The sequence below is a fragment of the Triticum aestivum genome, chromosome 6A, assembly GCF_018294505.1.
Source record: "Triticum aestivum cultivar Chinese Spring chromosome 6A, IWGSC CS RefSeq v2.1, whole genome shotgun sequence".
Classification (NCBI taxonomy): Eukaryota; Viridiplantae; Streptophyta; class Magnoliopsida; order Poales; family Poaceae; genus Triticum; species Triticum aestivum.
This window is the reverse complement of record NC_057809.1, coordinates 422,233,022-422,248,061: the sequence shown is the minus strand read 5'-3', so window position 1 is coordinate 422,248,061 and position 15,040 is coordinate 422,233,022. Positions and strand designations below refer to the sequence as shown.

The 15,040-nt window shown below is 45.3% G+C and overlaps 1 protein-coding gene across 15 annotated transcripts; it reads left to right on the top strand.

Moving 5' to 3' along the window:
- Positions 1-2,324: 2,324 nt before the first annotated feature.
- LOC123127719 (ubiquitin carboxyl-terminal hydrolase 19) lies at positions 2,325-13,489 on the top strand. 15 transcript variants are annotated; one of them, XM_044547527.1, is made up of 16 exons: positions 2,325-2,452; positions 3,485-3,556; positions 4,787-4,850; positions 8,542-8,613; positions 9,762-9,811; positions 10,109-10,186; positions 10,308-10,581; positions 10,693-10,727; positions 10,801-10,886; positions 10,976-11,150; positions 11,230-11,317; positions 11,405-11,562; positions 11,650-11,941; positions 12,038-12,104; positions 12,183-12,289; positions 12,615-13,489. In XM_044547527.1, exons 7-16 carry the CDS (start codon positions 10,369-10,371, stop codon positions 12,642-12,644), a joined length of 1,251 nt encoding a protein of 416 aa, XP_044403462.1. In that variant the 5' UTR covers positions 2,325-2,452; positions 3,485-3,556; positions 4,787-4,850; positions 8,542-8,613; positions 9,762-9,811; positions 10,109-10,186; positions 10,308-10,368; the 3' UTR covers positions 12,645-13,489. The 15 variants fall into 15 exon arrangements, with proteins under 15 accessions (XP_044403462.1, XP_044403464.1, XP_044403460.1 ...); XM_044547529.1 differs by having other exon boundaries at positions 4,779-4,850; positions 9,762-9,778; XM_044547525.1 differs by having other exon boundaries at positions 4,779-4,850; positions 10,112-10,186.
- The last annotated feature ends 1,551 nt before the right edge of the window (positions 13,490-15,040 follow it).

The following is a 15,040-nucleotide window of genomic DNA, read 5'->3' as shown; positions in this document are numbered from 1 at the left end:
TCGGAGCGGATAAAAATGGAAGCCCAACGCATCGACCCATTCACAAAAGGCATCCTTCTCGCGTCCGTGCCGACGCATTTGCGACTCAAATTTGGGCAGCAAACGCGTCGGCACAACCGCAAAGCGGATGCCTTGCACGCCTTCTCGGTGTCCGCCGTGTCCCCACCTGACGGCCATCCAACTATCACGGTTAGCTTAATTTATGATAACCGCCCATTTTGAGCCCACGCGTCAGCGACGACAGTCAGCCTTTTTTAATCCAAGCATGCGGGGGGAGGGGGGCATCCTTATCCGCTCCAAAAAGCCCCCCGTCCCCATCTCGGTCGCCATCTCGTCACCCTCTACCCCCCCGTCGGCGGCAGCAACCCTAGCCACCCCTCTCCCCTGCTGATGGGTTTCTTCTCAAGCAAAGGCAAGGGCAAGGAGCCCGCCACCCCTCTCCCCACCTCCCCCGTCCTCGCTGGCGTCTTCCCGCCGGTCAAGGCAGCGCGTGAACTTCCTAGTGCACCAGCCGAAATGGCACTGGGAGAACCGGGTGCCTCTCCCCTACACCGATGTCACCCTGCCACACGACTGGCACTTGAATCAGAGGATCCCAGTGTCGGCGGCGCCGCGGTCGGCGGGGGCGCACGCGGAGGAGGCGCGGGGTTGGCGGGCGCTACTGACACCGGAGCAGCGGCTCGACTCCGCCCCGTTGGTTCGCCTTCGAGCATGAGGAGGCCAGACGTCCGTGACGTCTCGCATGGCTCCCGACCAGCGCCCCTCGTCGTTAGCGATGAGGACAAGGAGGTGGAGGCCGCCTACCAGGTAGCCCTGGCGGCTGTCCTATAGGAAAGCGAGGAGGAGCGGCGCAGAGAGGAGGGGGAGGAGGAGGAGGAGGATGCGGCGTACGAGGCGCGCCTGGCAGAGGTCATGGCTCTGTCCGTGGTCGTGACTGCGTTGTGCCGCCGCTGGTCCCGCCATCCCCAGCCAAGCTGGAGCCGGAGTCGACCCGCATCGAGCGCTACTCCTGGACCGGGGTAGTGCGCGAGTGGGTCAGCGCGCCACCGGTGTGGTTGGGGGCAACGCCGGCACAGGAGTAGGCGTACCTCGAGCAATGACGCCAACAAAGGCTGACCAAGGAGCACCGCGAGGACGAGTACCTCGAAATGCTCGAACGCGACGCCGACGAAGAGCGTCGTGAGGCAGAGGAGGAGGCGCGCCTTGCCCAGCAGGCGGCGGCACAATCCCCGTTGTACAACATCGCCAGGCTCTGGAACACGATGTTCCCTTGGGCCGGCCCGGCGCCAACGCTGATCGACTTCACCGGCCCTGACGGCGAAGAGGACGACGCCTAGGCAACGCGCCGCCTAGTAGCCTTGTTAGTTAATGTAATGTAGACGCGTGGACTCTAGCCGGCCTTTGTGGCCGGCATTAACGTTTAATTAATATTTTTTTTCATTTTCATAATATTGGTGGTCTATTCTTTTCACGCGAACAAAAAAATAGGTCGGGCCAGCGTTGGATGCACGAGCTGACTCAAACACGGAAGCAGATATGGGTGTCCGTCTGGCCGACCCAAACAAACAAAAAATAAACAAAATTACCGTTCATTTGAGTCTGATTAAAGTTTCTCTTACATAAAATTAAAGTTGACTAGGTTGGAGCCTCACTACCGGACACACGAGCACGCGTGTGACCAACTCCTGTAGCACGCACGCCGGATGGACCGGCAGATCAGACTATGCATCTCTCGGTTGTCCCCACTCCCCACCCCAGAGCAGACGGTGGGGAGGCAGCCTGTATCTGAGCCAACCTCGGATGGCAAGGGGCGGAGAGCTTCTTCGGGAGCGCCCTCGTGTCCTCCACCGCGAACGGGTTCACGGGTGCTGGGTTTGTTTTGCGCGCGCATGACCGAACCGCCTGCTCGCCACGCCAGTGTTTTGGTTAGCATCCGCCGACGAGCCATTAAAGGCCTGCTCTCTGTAGCAAGGTCTTAACCTTCGGCTTTGTTTTTAGGGGTTGCTCGTTTGCTTTGTGTGATCGTGTAACGAACTTCCATCTTCCAGATTTGATGCGCCCAGTTTTTGTAGACTAACGGTACTCACGAAAAATATCAGATGAGGAGGATGGGATACATCTGTAATCTATGACTAGCTGCACATGAGCTCTATCTAGTGCAGCGCCGCGTAAAGTTATGAATAGCTGCACATGTTCCCGAAAACATGGGATGATTTAGATCAGCATGATGTCACCCTACTTTTATCATTCAGAAAAAAGTAAGCCAAAATTTCAGCGATTTGACCACACAGGGTCCCCGCGCCCCCCCCCCCCCCCCCGGCGCGCTCTACTGCGGCATTGCCTGCTACAAGGCATCGTTAAGCATCAGAATAGCAGAGAGGGATTGAGCGCCACAAGGAGAAGAGGAAAGATAAGCGCGGCGGCGCCGCCGCCACACCCAACCCTCCCGCCGGTAAGCCTCTCTTCTCCTCCAGTTTCTCCTGTTCCGCTCCTCCCGCAATAAAAAAACCTCCACTATATCGACGGCGCTGTCAGTCCATCACCACCTAAGCCCAACGCTGCGATGTCGCGTGCTTCCTCCACTCCGCCCGGCCACTCTGTCGGCGCCGGCACTGCCACCTTCGTCTCCTGACTTCTCCGCTGGGTCTGCACCCTTCTCCCTGGGCGGGCAAGGAGAAATCTCAACTTTCTACTACCACGGAAAGGGCGGCTTAGGCCCCGTCTACAAGGTCACGGGTCCGGGCGTCGATGGCAACTCCCGCTCTCTCGCACCTTGCCGCCGTGAGGCAAGCTATAGCTTTCACTGCAAATTTACACTCCAGTTATTAGTACTCTGCCGCCGTGGAGTAGTAAACTTGCGACCTGGCTTCTTCAGCGGCCTTACACAGGCTGCCGAGCCTTCCCCGCCGTCGCCTTTCGGGCCGTTCCGAGCCCTCCTTCCTGATTTGGATGGAGTGTAAATTACTGCTCCCTATAGTTGGCTCTGCGAGTCGTTTTTGCGTCTGATTTGTTCGTCTTGTGGTGCTCCAAAATGATGTTTCGGCATTTCCAGCCAGAAAAAAGCGCTGAGAGCATTCCAACGCGAGAAAGGTTGTGCTCGTCCAAAATCTGGCAGCGCCAACCCCGATGGCAGTCTCTTCCAAGAAATTTCTACTACGCCGCCGATTACAACAAAACATTTTTAAGCTCCATAACATGATTTCGCCCTCTGGAGCGTCGCACGCTTCGCTGCTAAGCTTGGCTCTTCAACTTTTCTCCCCGAAGGATGTAAAGATCCTTTTTTCGAGGGGAGCGCGTAGAGATCCACATATATGCGCAATGTCACATGGCTTTGATCCGTGTTAATCTTTTATTTGACATGTTTGATCCATGTTAATGTGGACAGAACCATGGGATAAATTAACTTTTGTTACCAGTTTCTTCTTTTGTACTAAGATGAAATAGAGTCATGATTGGAGTTTGTTTGTTTTTTCCTACCTTCAAGAGTAACAGCAGATCAGCTCCCAAGAAGGCTAGGGTTCAAGCCACCTCTTCTTCGGGAGAGTATAATCTGAAGGTTTTATTCTTCACACACTCCTTTCTGATTACTAGCTTAAAGTCTTGATTCTGTCTGTCTCTCTCTCTCTCTCTCCCTCTCTCTCTGGAGTATGTAATTTTCTGTTTACCAGCATAAGAACCTGTCAACCCTTGTTCTCACTCATCTCCCTCTCCGATACAAGACATTGCATATTTGTACTACATATAAAAATGTAGAATGCGCTCAAGGTGGTTTGATCGCTGGACTGCAGACTGCTCCTGGCGCTTGTAGGCTGGAGTAGCTTCCTTTCCTTCCTTGTATTGAAAACTTAGCTATATGCATGTTTGGTGCAACTGTATTAAGTAGTTGGAGGTGCTTTGAACTTTAGAGCTCTTTTTCTAGTTAGTAGCCTCATGAACATGCTCTGCATGCTGTTATGCTTGCTCTGGTTTCGTTAATGAAATGGAACCTTTTGCCCTCCTTATAGTCTAAAAATAAAAAATGTAGACCCTCTAACAATAAATGTAAAATACCCCAAGTGTTCCAATGTTCAACTTTGAGGATAAAAATCATACTGTACTCACACAAGAATCAAGTATTACTTTTATAACTTGCAATGTCCATATCCAATCGAAAAAAGATGTTACCAAACAAAACTGACCTATTGCCCCTTTGGCTATAGCAAGGCCTTGAACTCGGGCGTTCAGACCCGACGAATATCCTTTTTTTAGTCAATCCAGAATATCAGTGCATTCAAACATAATCATTTTTTTGACATTTCATTAATACATTTGGATTTATTATCATAGATAGTGTTTGAGATCCAAGTGATAGTATCAGGGCAGACTTAGCTATTGTTCCGGAAAAATGGCTTCTCATTTGGTCAATAAGTAGTACAATAATGTGTGGATTGTGTGATACAAAATACCTTTTTTTTGCGTGGATAAATAATACTTGTTGTTCCGTTCCAGTTTAAAAGCACTACCTGATCCTTGTGTGACTACGGGCGAAGTTTTCCACAAGATTTTTATGATCAATGTTGAACATTGGAACACGATCGTTTATTTTGTGGGGAGGGCGTAGAGATCCACTTGTATGTGTAATGTCACACTTCCGTGTTAATCTTTTAGTTGGCATGTTTGATCCATGCTAAGGTGGACAGTACCGTAGGATTAATTAACTTTTGCTAGCAGTTTCTTCTTTTGTACTAAGATGAAATAGAGTCATGATTGGAGTTTGCTTGTTTTTCTCTACCTTCAAGAGTAACAGCAGACCAGCTCCCAAGAAGGCTAGGGTTGAAGCCGCCTCTTCTTCGGGACAGTCTAAACTGAAGGTTTTATTCTTCACGCACTCCTTTCTAATTACTAGCTAAGAGTCTCTCTCTCTCTCTCTCTCTCTCTCTCTCTCTCTCTCTCTCTCTCTCTCTCTCTCTCTCTCTCTCTCTCTCTCTCTCTCTGGAGTATGTAATTTCTGTTTACCGGCATAAGAACCTGTCAACGCTTGTTCTCGCTCATCTCCCTCTCCGATACAAGACATTGCACATTTGTACCACATATAAAAATGTAGAATGCGCTCAAGGTGGTTTGATCGCTGGACTGCAGACTGCTCCCGGCGCTTGTAGGATGGAGTAGCTTCCTTTCCATGATTGAAAACTTAGCTCTATGCAATTTTGGTGCATCTGTAATAAGTAGCTGGAGGTGCTCTGAACTTTTGAGCTCTTCTTCTAGTTAGTAGCTTCATGAACATGCTCTGCATGCTGTTACGCTTGCTCTGGTTTCGTTAATAAACCCGGGGGGCTTTTGCCCTCCTTATAGTCTAAAAATAAAATGTAGATCCTTTAACGATAAATGTAAAACGCCCCAAGTGTTCCAACGTTCAATTTGAGCGTAAAAATCCTACTGTAGTCACACAAGGATCTGGTAGTGCTTTTATTACTTGCAATGTCCATACCCAATCAAAAAAAGATGTTACCAAACAAACCCGGCCTATTGACCCTTTGGCTATAGCAAGGCCTTGAACTCGGGCATTCAAACCGGACCAATATCCCTGTTTTTTGTTCAATCTAGAATATCAATGCAATCAAACTGAATAAATTTTTGGACATTTCATTAATACCTTTGGATTTATTATCATAGATAGTGTTCGAGATCCAAGTGATAGTATCAGGGAAGACTTAGCTATTCTTCTGGAGAAATGGCCTTCTCATTTGGTCAATAAGTAGTACAATAATGTGTGGATTGTGTGATACGGAATACCTTTTTTTTGCATGGATAAATAATACTTGTTGTCGCATTCCAGTTTAAAAACACTACCTGATCCTTGTGTGACTACGGGCGAAGTTTTCCACAATATTTTTATGCTCAATGTTGAACATTGGAACACAATCCTTTTTTTCACGGGGGAGGGTATAGAGATCCACTTGTATGTGTAATGTCACACGGATTTTATCCGTGTTAATCTTTTATTTGACATGTTTGATCCATGTTAATGTGCAAAGTACCATGAGACTAATTAACTTTTGTTAGCAGTTTCTTCTTTTGTACTAAGATGAAATAGAGTCATGATTGGAGTTTGCTTCTCTGGAGTATGTAATTTTCTGTTTACCACAACCTGTCAACGCTTGTTCTCACTCATCTCCCTCTCTGATACAAGACATTGCACATTTTACGACATATAAAAATTTAGAATGCACTCAAGGTGATTTGACCGCTGGACTGCAGACTGCTCCTGGCGCTTGTAGGCTGGAGTAGCTTCCTTTCCTGTATTGGAAACCTAGCTATATGCAATTTTGGTGCATCTGTAATAAGTAGCTGGAGGTGCTTTGAACTTTGCTCTTCTTCTAGTTAGTAGCTTCATGAACATGTTCTGCATACTGTTACGCTTACTCTGGTTTCGTTAGTGCAATGGAACCCGGGGAGCTTTGGCCCTCCATATAGTCTAACAATAAAAATGTAGACCCTCTGACGATAAATCTAAAACGCTCCAAGTGTTCCGGTGTTCAACTTTGAGCGTAAAAACCCTACCGTAGTTACACAAGGATCACGTAGTGCTTTTATAACTTGCAATTTTCATACCCAATCGAAAAAAGATGTTACCAAACAAACACGACCTATTGACCCTTTGGCTATAGCAAGGCCTTGAATTCGGGTATTCAAACCCGAGTAGCCGACCAATATCCCTGTTTTTTGTTCAGTCTAGAATATCAATGCATTGAAACTGAATATATTTTTGGACATTTCATTAATACCTTTGGATTTATTATCATAGATAGTGTTCGAGATCCAAGTGATAGTATCAGGGCAGACTTAGCTATTGTTCCGGAGAAATCGCCTTCTCATTTGGTCAATAAGTAGTACAATAATGTGTGGATTGTGTGATAAAGAATACCTTTTTTGCCGAAAAAGGGTTTCCCCCCGCTTTGTATACAAAGCAACCAACCGAACCATACAGAGATAGGTGTTGGGGCGGAAGCAGCACAGTCACGCCCAAAAGAAACGACAGAGAAAGAGCAAAAGAAACAAATGCCGACAATGGCGGATCAACAAAAACGAAGAAGCCTCACGATCGCTGCGCCCACCGGGATCTTCCACTAGGCTCCAAGACTCCGAAGCGCCGGCACCTATCAACACCTCCAAGAAGGATCGCGACGATGACGACACTGCTGCCAAGGGTTTCCCCCGGTACACGACGAGGCGAGAGGAAGGGTAGCCCCCGACGCCCTCCCGGAAGGTCAGGTGGCACCCATAGGCGCCACCGCGCCGGTGTCGGCCACGCCGACAGGGGTTTCCCCCGATCCCAACCCGCACCTCGGGCGCTCCGGATCCAGCCACCAAACCAACCACCACCATGCGCCAACGCGGTCATGAGGCCCCCACGCCATCTCACCACGGCACCGCGAAGTGAGGACAGCGCGGCGAAGAATCAGAGCCGGGACTAGGGCATCAGCACCGTCGGCACGCGGGAGGGCCCCACCTCCACCGTCAGCGACGGTAGCCGTCTGGACGCAATAGCAGGAGCACACCAGGCCCGTGGGCCCACAGGCCCGGCCGAGCCCTCGTGGGCCCGTAAAGCTCCCGCCTTCGCGCCGCTGCCATCACGCCATCGGCGCCGACGCCCCATATCCGAGCCGCTCCTCCTCACCGCGCCGCAGACAACGAGGCCACGCCGGGGGGCCGGCCCGCTAGGACCCAGATGGGGCCCGCCAGGACCAGATCTGGGCCGGGGGCGCGACGTCGGCCACCCCGCACCACCACGCCGCCCCGCCGCCAAGGAGCAGCGCCGCCACCACATCCGCCGCCGGCCACCCCGCCGGGTCACCGGACCCCCGCCAAGCCGAGCGACACCGCCACCGCCCCCCTGCCTCGGGCCAGGAGGATGCGCGCGGGGAAAGGAGATCCTGCCGCCGCCGGCACCCCCTGGGCCGGAGCCGGGGGCGCCCGCCGGCGACGGCAGGGGAGAGGAAGAGGATGCGAAGCCGAGCGGAGAGACGTAGGGGCCGCCCCGGCCGCCTCCCGGGGAGGCGGCGCGAGGGCGGAAGGAGGGGCGGGGAAGGAAGGGCGGGGGAGGGGGGCGGATTCGGGCCGCGCGCCGGCAAGGGCGGCCGGTTCCCGCCGGAGACGGGCAGGGGAGGTGGCGGTGGCGAGGGTTTCGGGGGTGGGAGCGGGTCCGTTTTGTTCAAGAATACCTTTTTTTGCGTGGATAAATAATACTTGTTGTTGCATTCCAGTTTAAAAGCACTACCTGATCCTTGTGTGACTACACGCGAAGTTTTCCACAATATTTTTGTGCTCAAAGTTGAAGATTGGAACACAATCCTTTTTTTCACAGGGGAGGGTGCAGAGGTCCACTTGTATGTGTAATGTCACATGGATTTTATCCGTGTTAATCTTTTATTTGACATGTTTGATCCATGTTAATGTGGACAGTACCATGAGATTAATTAACTTTTGTTAGCAGTTTCTTCTTTTGTACTAAGATGAAATAGAGTCATGATTGGAGTTTGCTTGTTTTTTTCTACCTTCCAGTCTAACAGAAGATCAGCTCCCAAGAAGGCAAGGGTTCAAGCCACCTCTTCTTCGGGACAGTCTAATCTGAAGGTTTTATTCTTCACGCGCTCCTTTCTGATTACTAGCTTAGAATCTTGATTCTGTCTCTGGAGTATGTAATTTTCTGTCTAGCAGCATAAGAACCGGTTAACGCTTGTTCTTACTCATCTCCCTATCTGATACAATACATTGCACATTTGCACGTCATACAGAAATGTAGATCCTCTAATGGTAAATATAAAATGCCCTGAGAGTTCCAATGTTCACCGTTGAGCGTAAAAGCTTATGGAATACTTTGCCCGTAGTCACACAAGGATCTGGTAGTGCTTTTAAACTGGAATGCAACAAGTATTTTTTATCCATGCAAAAAAATAAGTATTCTGCATCACACAATCTGCATATTATTGTACTACTTTTTGACCAAATGAGAAGGTCATTTTTCCTGTACAGTAATGAATCCAAAGGTATTAATAAACCCAATATATGATTCAGTTTGAATGTACGATATTCTGGATTGACTAAAAAAGGGATATATGAAGTTCAACGCCTTACCATAGCAAAAGGGTCAATAGGTCCGGTTTGCTTGGTAACATCTTTTCTTGATTGGGTATGGCCATTGCAAGGTCTAAGGAAGAATATTATCTTCTTAATTTAGTTTGGTCATTGCAAGTTCTTCATTAAGCTGTCCCTTGTAAATTTGTTAGCCGACCTTCTGCTAACTACATGTATTTTTCTGTTTTTGGAGTACTGAATTTTGTGTTTTATGTGCCTGTGCATGGATATGTAGAGTTGCAGCTCATTTTTTTTTTGAATGATTTGAAGATTGCTCACCATGCCTGCCGCGCAGTTAGAGCTGCAGCTCATGTTACTGCACACACCATGAAAAACTCACAGGATACCACTCGCAAAAAGAAAAGAAACTCACAGGACACAGCGAGCTCGAGCTTATTTTCTGTACTTCCTTCTTGCCTGACTTACACAACTCTTGTTTATGGGCATATTATACTACTCAAAGCAAATGCTACTGCTTAAACTGGTGCAGCCCACATTCCCACCACTCCCGCCAAACAACTACCACGCACTAACTAATTAATCTTTAGCTTGTCTTACATATCCTAGCAGGCTAACACAGTTATTTCTACCCAAGAATTTTATAGTTCTTGACTTGGTATATTCTGATACAGTTATTTTTACTGTAGACTTTTGAGTTATTCTGGTACAGTTCCCAATACTCAGGTTGCCTTAACTTGTGAGTAACCTGTCTTCTTAACCTCTTCCACTTAATAACTGAAATGTCACCTGACTTGTATGATTCAATTTAGATAAAATTTGCAAGACATGGTTTGAATAGTTTCTCGGATGATGAATAGTGTCTACTTTTAATTGGTAGTTTTATATATAATTTACTTTGAGTTGTTAGCTTTAGATATTTACAAAACATCGTTTGAAAAGTGTTGCCGGATGATGAATAATTTTACTACTCAAATCAAAGTACCGAGGGTGATTAAACCCAACAGTAACCACACTGCCTGTTGGACTTGTGCAGCAGGGTGAACGCGTTGTCCCCAAGATCAACGTACCGAGCATGATTTAGCATCATGGAAGCTGATAAGGATAAATCTATGTAAGTGTTCTGGTGTTCTGTCTTCTATTTTAGTTCTGATCGCAATTTTCAATTTTCTTGTAACCTCTCTCTCTCTCTCTCTCTCTCTCTCTCTCTCTCATATATTGAATTGTATGTGTAGGCATAAACTGAGGGTTCGTATCTAGTACGACTGTAGTCACAATGGTTGTTCATCTGAGAAAATGGGTGATGTGGACAAAGAAAAGGATATTGACAGAAAGTCATATACATGGAAAGACCTCCATTCTGACTTGCACAACTGGGCCATTTATGACTCCAAACAACACATAATTGTCTTCAAAGAATTGAAGATGGAAAACGGAGAGGATGACTTGGTGTTTGGAGAACTTGAGAAAAACATCAGCGTGCACGTTATTGTGAAGGATAAGAACAATGTGAGTGAGGTGTATGATTTATTAATCGATCATCTATATAAGAGCATAAATGTAATCTTTTTGCTTAGCTTAAATCCTAACTTAGTATTCAACTTATATCATTTTTTGCAGCGCAAACCCATGGGACATCTAAATAAATCCCTCAAGTACAACCTTACACCATTAATTTTCACCATAAGCAATGTCTTTTTTTTGCTGTTCTAACTATATTTTTTTCAGTTGTTATGCAAATTCAGTCCTACAATGCTTAAAGGCCACTGAAAGTTTTTCGAAGTATCTTTCTGGAGATGATTATGGGAAAACATGTGAGTTTTAGTATTTGACATCCTTGTATCTACATGTAGCCAAATGCGTAAGTTATACAATTAACATATCATATGGTTTGTTTGTTCAGGTCCTGAAGAGGGTGATTTGTGTGTATCTTGCTGTTTGCGAAGATACCTTCTAGAGGACTTACAAAGTTCAACAGCTTTTCTTCCTACTATGATTCTTAATCGTTTGGAAGATTTAGGTGATGACTTTAAGAATAACCGTCTTGGTTCTCAGTTCAGCGCTGATGAATTTTTGTGGTGGGTATCTAGTTTTGCTTTTTTGCTTTCTGTGCTAGATTTCAACTCTAGTAACTTAAATGGGTGAGTTTCTGTGTAGCGCAATATTGTCAAAATTTCCTGCAGAGAAGCACCCCAAAAATATAGACATATATGAGCAGCTATTTTCTGGAACATTACTAACAGAGGTATATTTTGTTTTGTTCTAAATTCATAACCATAGTAATCTTTTGTTACAACAAAAATATAATTGTATATATTGCGTATCTTTGAAGCATGTATGCGAATGTGGATTCAAAAAGGCAGGCGAAACTAGAGATTTCCAGATGTTGGAAATTCCTATCAAGCTTGAGGATCAAGTTGGCTTCAAAAGCTTAAAAGAATGCATGGATGCGTTCACTATGAAAAAACCATTGAATTCTCGATGTGAAGGGTAAACACTTGTGTGATAATATTTTCATAAATGCCCATGATAATTTATTGATGAGTCACATGATCCAATTTGTGGATTTCAATGCAGATGCTCACTCCACAAAAAGAGTGAGGAAACTCGAATCGTGGCTTGTCCAGAAATATTGATCATATGTCTTGGTCGACCTGTTGGTACTGGTGAAGGTTCTACTAAGCTCGTACATGATGTTGACTGCCCCATGGATTTCGACTTTTCACCTTATGTGAGTGCTAATGGAGGAGTCGAACAAAAGTATGACTTATATGGAGTCATTCATCATAGGCAGTATGGCCCAAAAGGTGGGCACTATTGGTGCTTCACCAAGTATAATGGAGAATGGTACGAGATCAATGACGAACGGGTATGTTCCGTGTTTGATTCCCGTAATTTGCTTTGACTATTTGCAAGCTTTGTTTACAGTCTAGAACTAATATTTCTAACTCGGGTGTATTTGCAGGTTACATCTATCACTAAGGAGGGTGTAGAAAAGAAAACAAAGAAAGTTATATCTTTTTCTATAAAAGGTATCTAAGAAGTTTCAGAACTGATATATCCTTTCATAGAACTTCCAAGTCTAAGATTTTCTTCATTTCCATTTCCAGGAAAATGGGAGAACATTCTGAACCACATGGCGAGCGTGCAACTGAAGACGACATCCCAAGACGGACGGACGCTGATCCCTTACTTTTCAGGCCCCCACCTGATGAAGGTATGGTCCCAAAGGTTGAAATATCTTAATTATGGATAGATGAACATTTTCCATATTCTGACATATTTTCAAGGAAATCTTAGCTGTGAAAAACAATGCTGTGTAAATATATAAATAAAAAAATGCTATGTAAATATATAAATAAAACAATGCTACGAAAATGCCTATCGGTTTTCTTGTCAATGCTTTTTGTGTGTGCAAATAATTGCGTGCAGCACAAAAAACATATATTAATTGAAGTTGTGTAAAACTTGGCCTTTCATGCCATTTGTTTTAATGAGTGCGGTTTCGTTTGCTTGATACACTTTTTATGTACGTTTTCTAGCAGATACCCCCAGCCTATCTGATAAGTTGATTAAAGGACGCTTCTTAAATCCTTTTATGGACACGAATCAACGTTTGACAGAGAAGTACGTCATAGTAGAAGATTGTCCTCCCTCAGTGATAATTGAGAGGATAAATGAAAAACTTGAGGGTTGTACCAAAAAGAAACACAAGTTCATTGTGCCAGAGTTGGGAGATACAGTTTATGATGAAGAATTGCAAGCATACTGTTGCCTTAGGGGGGATGGTTTCAAAACATACTGTTCCACCAAAAAAGCAACTAAAGCAAAAGCAAAGCAAATTTACGAATTTCTCACAGCTATCCGAGCACACTTCTATGACACGTCAGTGGACAAGAGGGGGTTATTTTATGAGCTGACTCCATTGTTTATTAAACCTTATCTAATTGATGGCATAGTGGATATAGTGTGTATTCTACTCCAAGCGACAAGATGGTCATTTGGTGTCAACGTTGATGCTAAGGGATTGATAATTGGTCCTGTGTGTGCGACTTGCGGTAAACGTCTTGCCTATCCTGGCCGACGTGTTTCATGTTATATAGATGGGTTGCAAGCCCGGATATGCGTACAAGTTGTTGTAGAGATACATCTTGGAGGAGAAGAAATACAAAAGGTAAAAGAAGATAAAGATTACATGAGTATCTTGTCTAACTACTACTCATGTGGTTAGCCAGGGTCTCCTCTCCTTGTACGTAAGGTATATACGTGAAGATTATATCACGTTTAATATCCTCCCTTAATCACAACTTTATCAAGTTGAGATTATGCTTGAAGTCCTCAAAACTTCTTGTGGGTAAAGCTTTGGTAAAGCCATCAGCAACTTGGTCTTGAGAGTGAATAAATTGAATATCCAGAAGTTTGTTTGCAACTCTTTCTCGAACAAAGTGAAAATCTATCTCAATGTGTTTAGTTTTGGCATGAAAAACTAGATTTGCTGACAAGTAGGTAGCACCTAGATTATCACACCATAAACATGGAGCTCTAGTGCTTTTCATACCTAGTTCCTTTAGGATTGACTGCACCCATATGATTTCTGCTGTTGCATTTGCCAATGCCTTATATTCTGCCTCTGTACTGGATCTTGAAACTGTAGCTTGCTTCCTTGCACTCCAAGATATTAAATTAGGTCTAAAGAAAACTGCAAAGCCACCAGTTGAACGTCTGTCATCTAGACATCCAACCCAATCAGAGTCAGAGAAGGCACTGATAAGTGTAGAGGATGACTTGCTGAAATTTAGGCCAACATTCAACGTATTTTTCACATATCTTACTATACGTTTTGCAGCAGTCATATGAACAGTGGTAGGTGCATGGAGAAACTGACATACTTTGTTAACAGCAAAGGAGATGTCTGGTCTAGTCAGTGTTAAATACTGTACTGCACCTACCAGGCTTCTGTATTTTGTACCATTTTCTGAACTCAGAGGCTCTCCTTCAACAAGGGATAACTTTTCTGTGCTGGATAAGGGAGTGGGTGCAGGCTTACAACTTTGCAAACCAGCCTTTTTTACCAAGTCTGTTGCATACTTTTCTTGAGAAAGGTGAAGGCCATCCTTGTGTTGCTTTACCTCAATGCCAAGAAAATAATGTAGATCTCCTAAATCCTCGAGAGCAAACTTTGCACTCAAATCCTTCAACAGTGCAGTTATTGCTTCATCAGATGAGCTTGTCACAATTATATCATCAACATATATGAGAACAAATATGGATATACTTGATTTGTTATAAATAAACAATGAAGTGTCAGACTTTGAAGGAACAAAACCAAGTGCTTGCATCTTTTTACTGAGGCGAGAGTACCATGCTCTTGGGGCCTGCTTTAGTCCATACAATGCCTTATCAAGTTTGCACACATGCAGTGGTGCACGTGTGTTTTCAAACCCAGGTGGTTGTTTCATGTAAACCTCTTCTTCCAGAACACCATGAAGGAACGCGTTCTGAACATCTAGCTGACGTAAACTCCATCCCCTGGACACAACAATGGACAAAACAAGACGAATAGTAGCAGCTTTTACAACTGGACTAAACGTGTCCTCATAGTCAATACCATACCGTTGTTTAAAACCCTTTGCAACGAGCCTGGCTTTGTAACGGTCAATGGTTCCATCAGCTTTCCTTTTTATCCTAAAGACCCATTTGCAGTCAATAAGATTTTTACCTCGTTGTGGAGGAACCAAATGCCATGTTCTATTTTTCTTAAGTGCTATGATTTCATCATGCATTGCTTTTCTCCAATTTGCATCACCCAAAGCTTCCTCAAGAGTATTGGGTTCTTCTGATTCACCTGTAGAACATACCAGCCCATATTTTGTAACATGTTTATAATCAATAGGTTTAATTAACCCTTGTTGCAATCGTGTTCGACGTGGAGGAGTAGCAGCAGGAGCTTCTGTAGAGAGATCCGGCG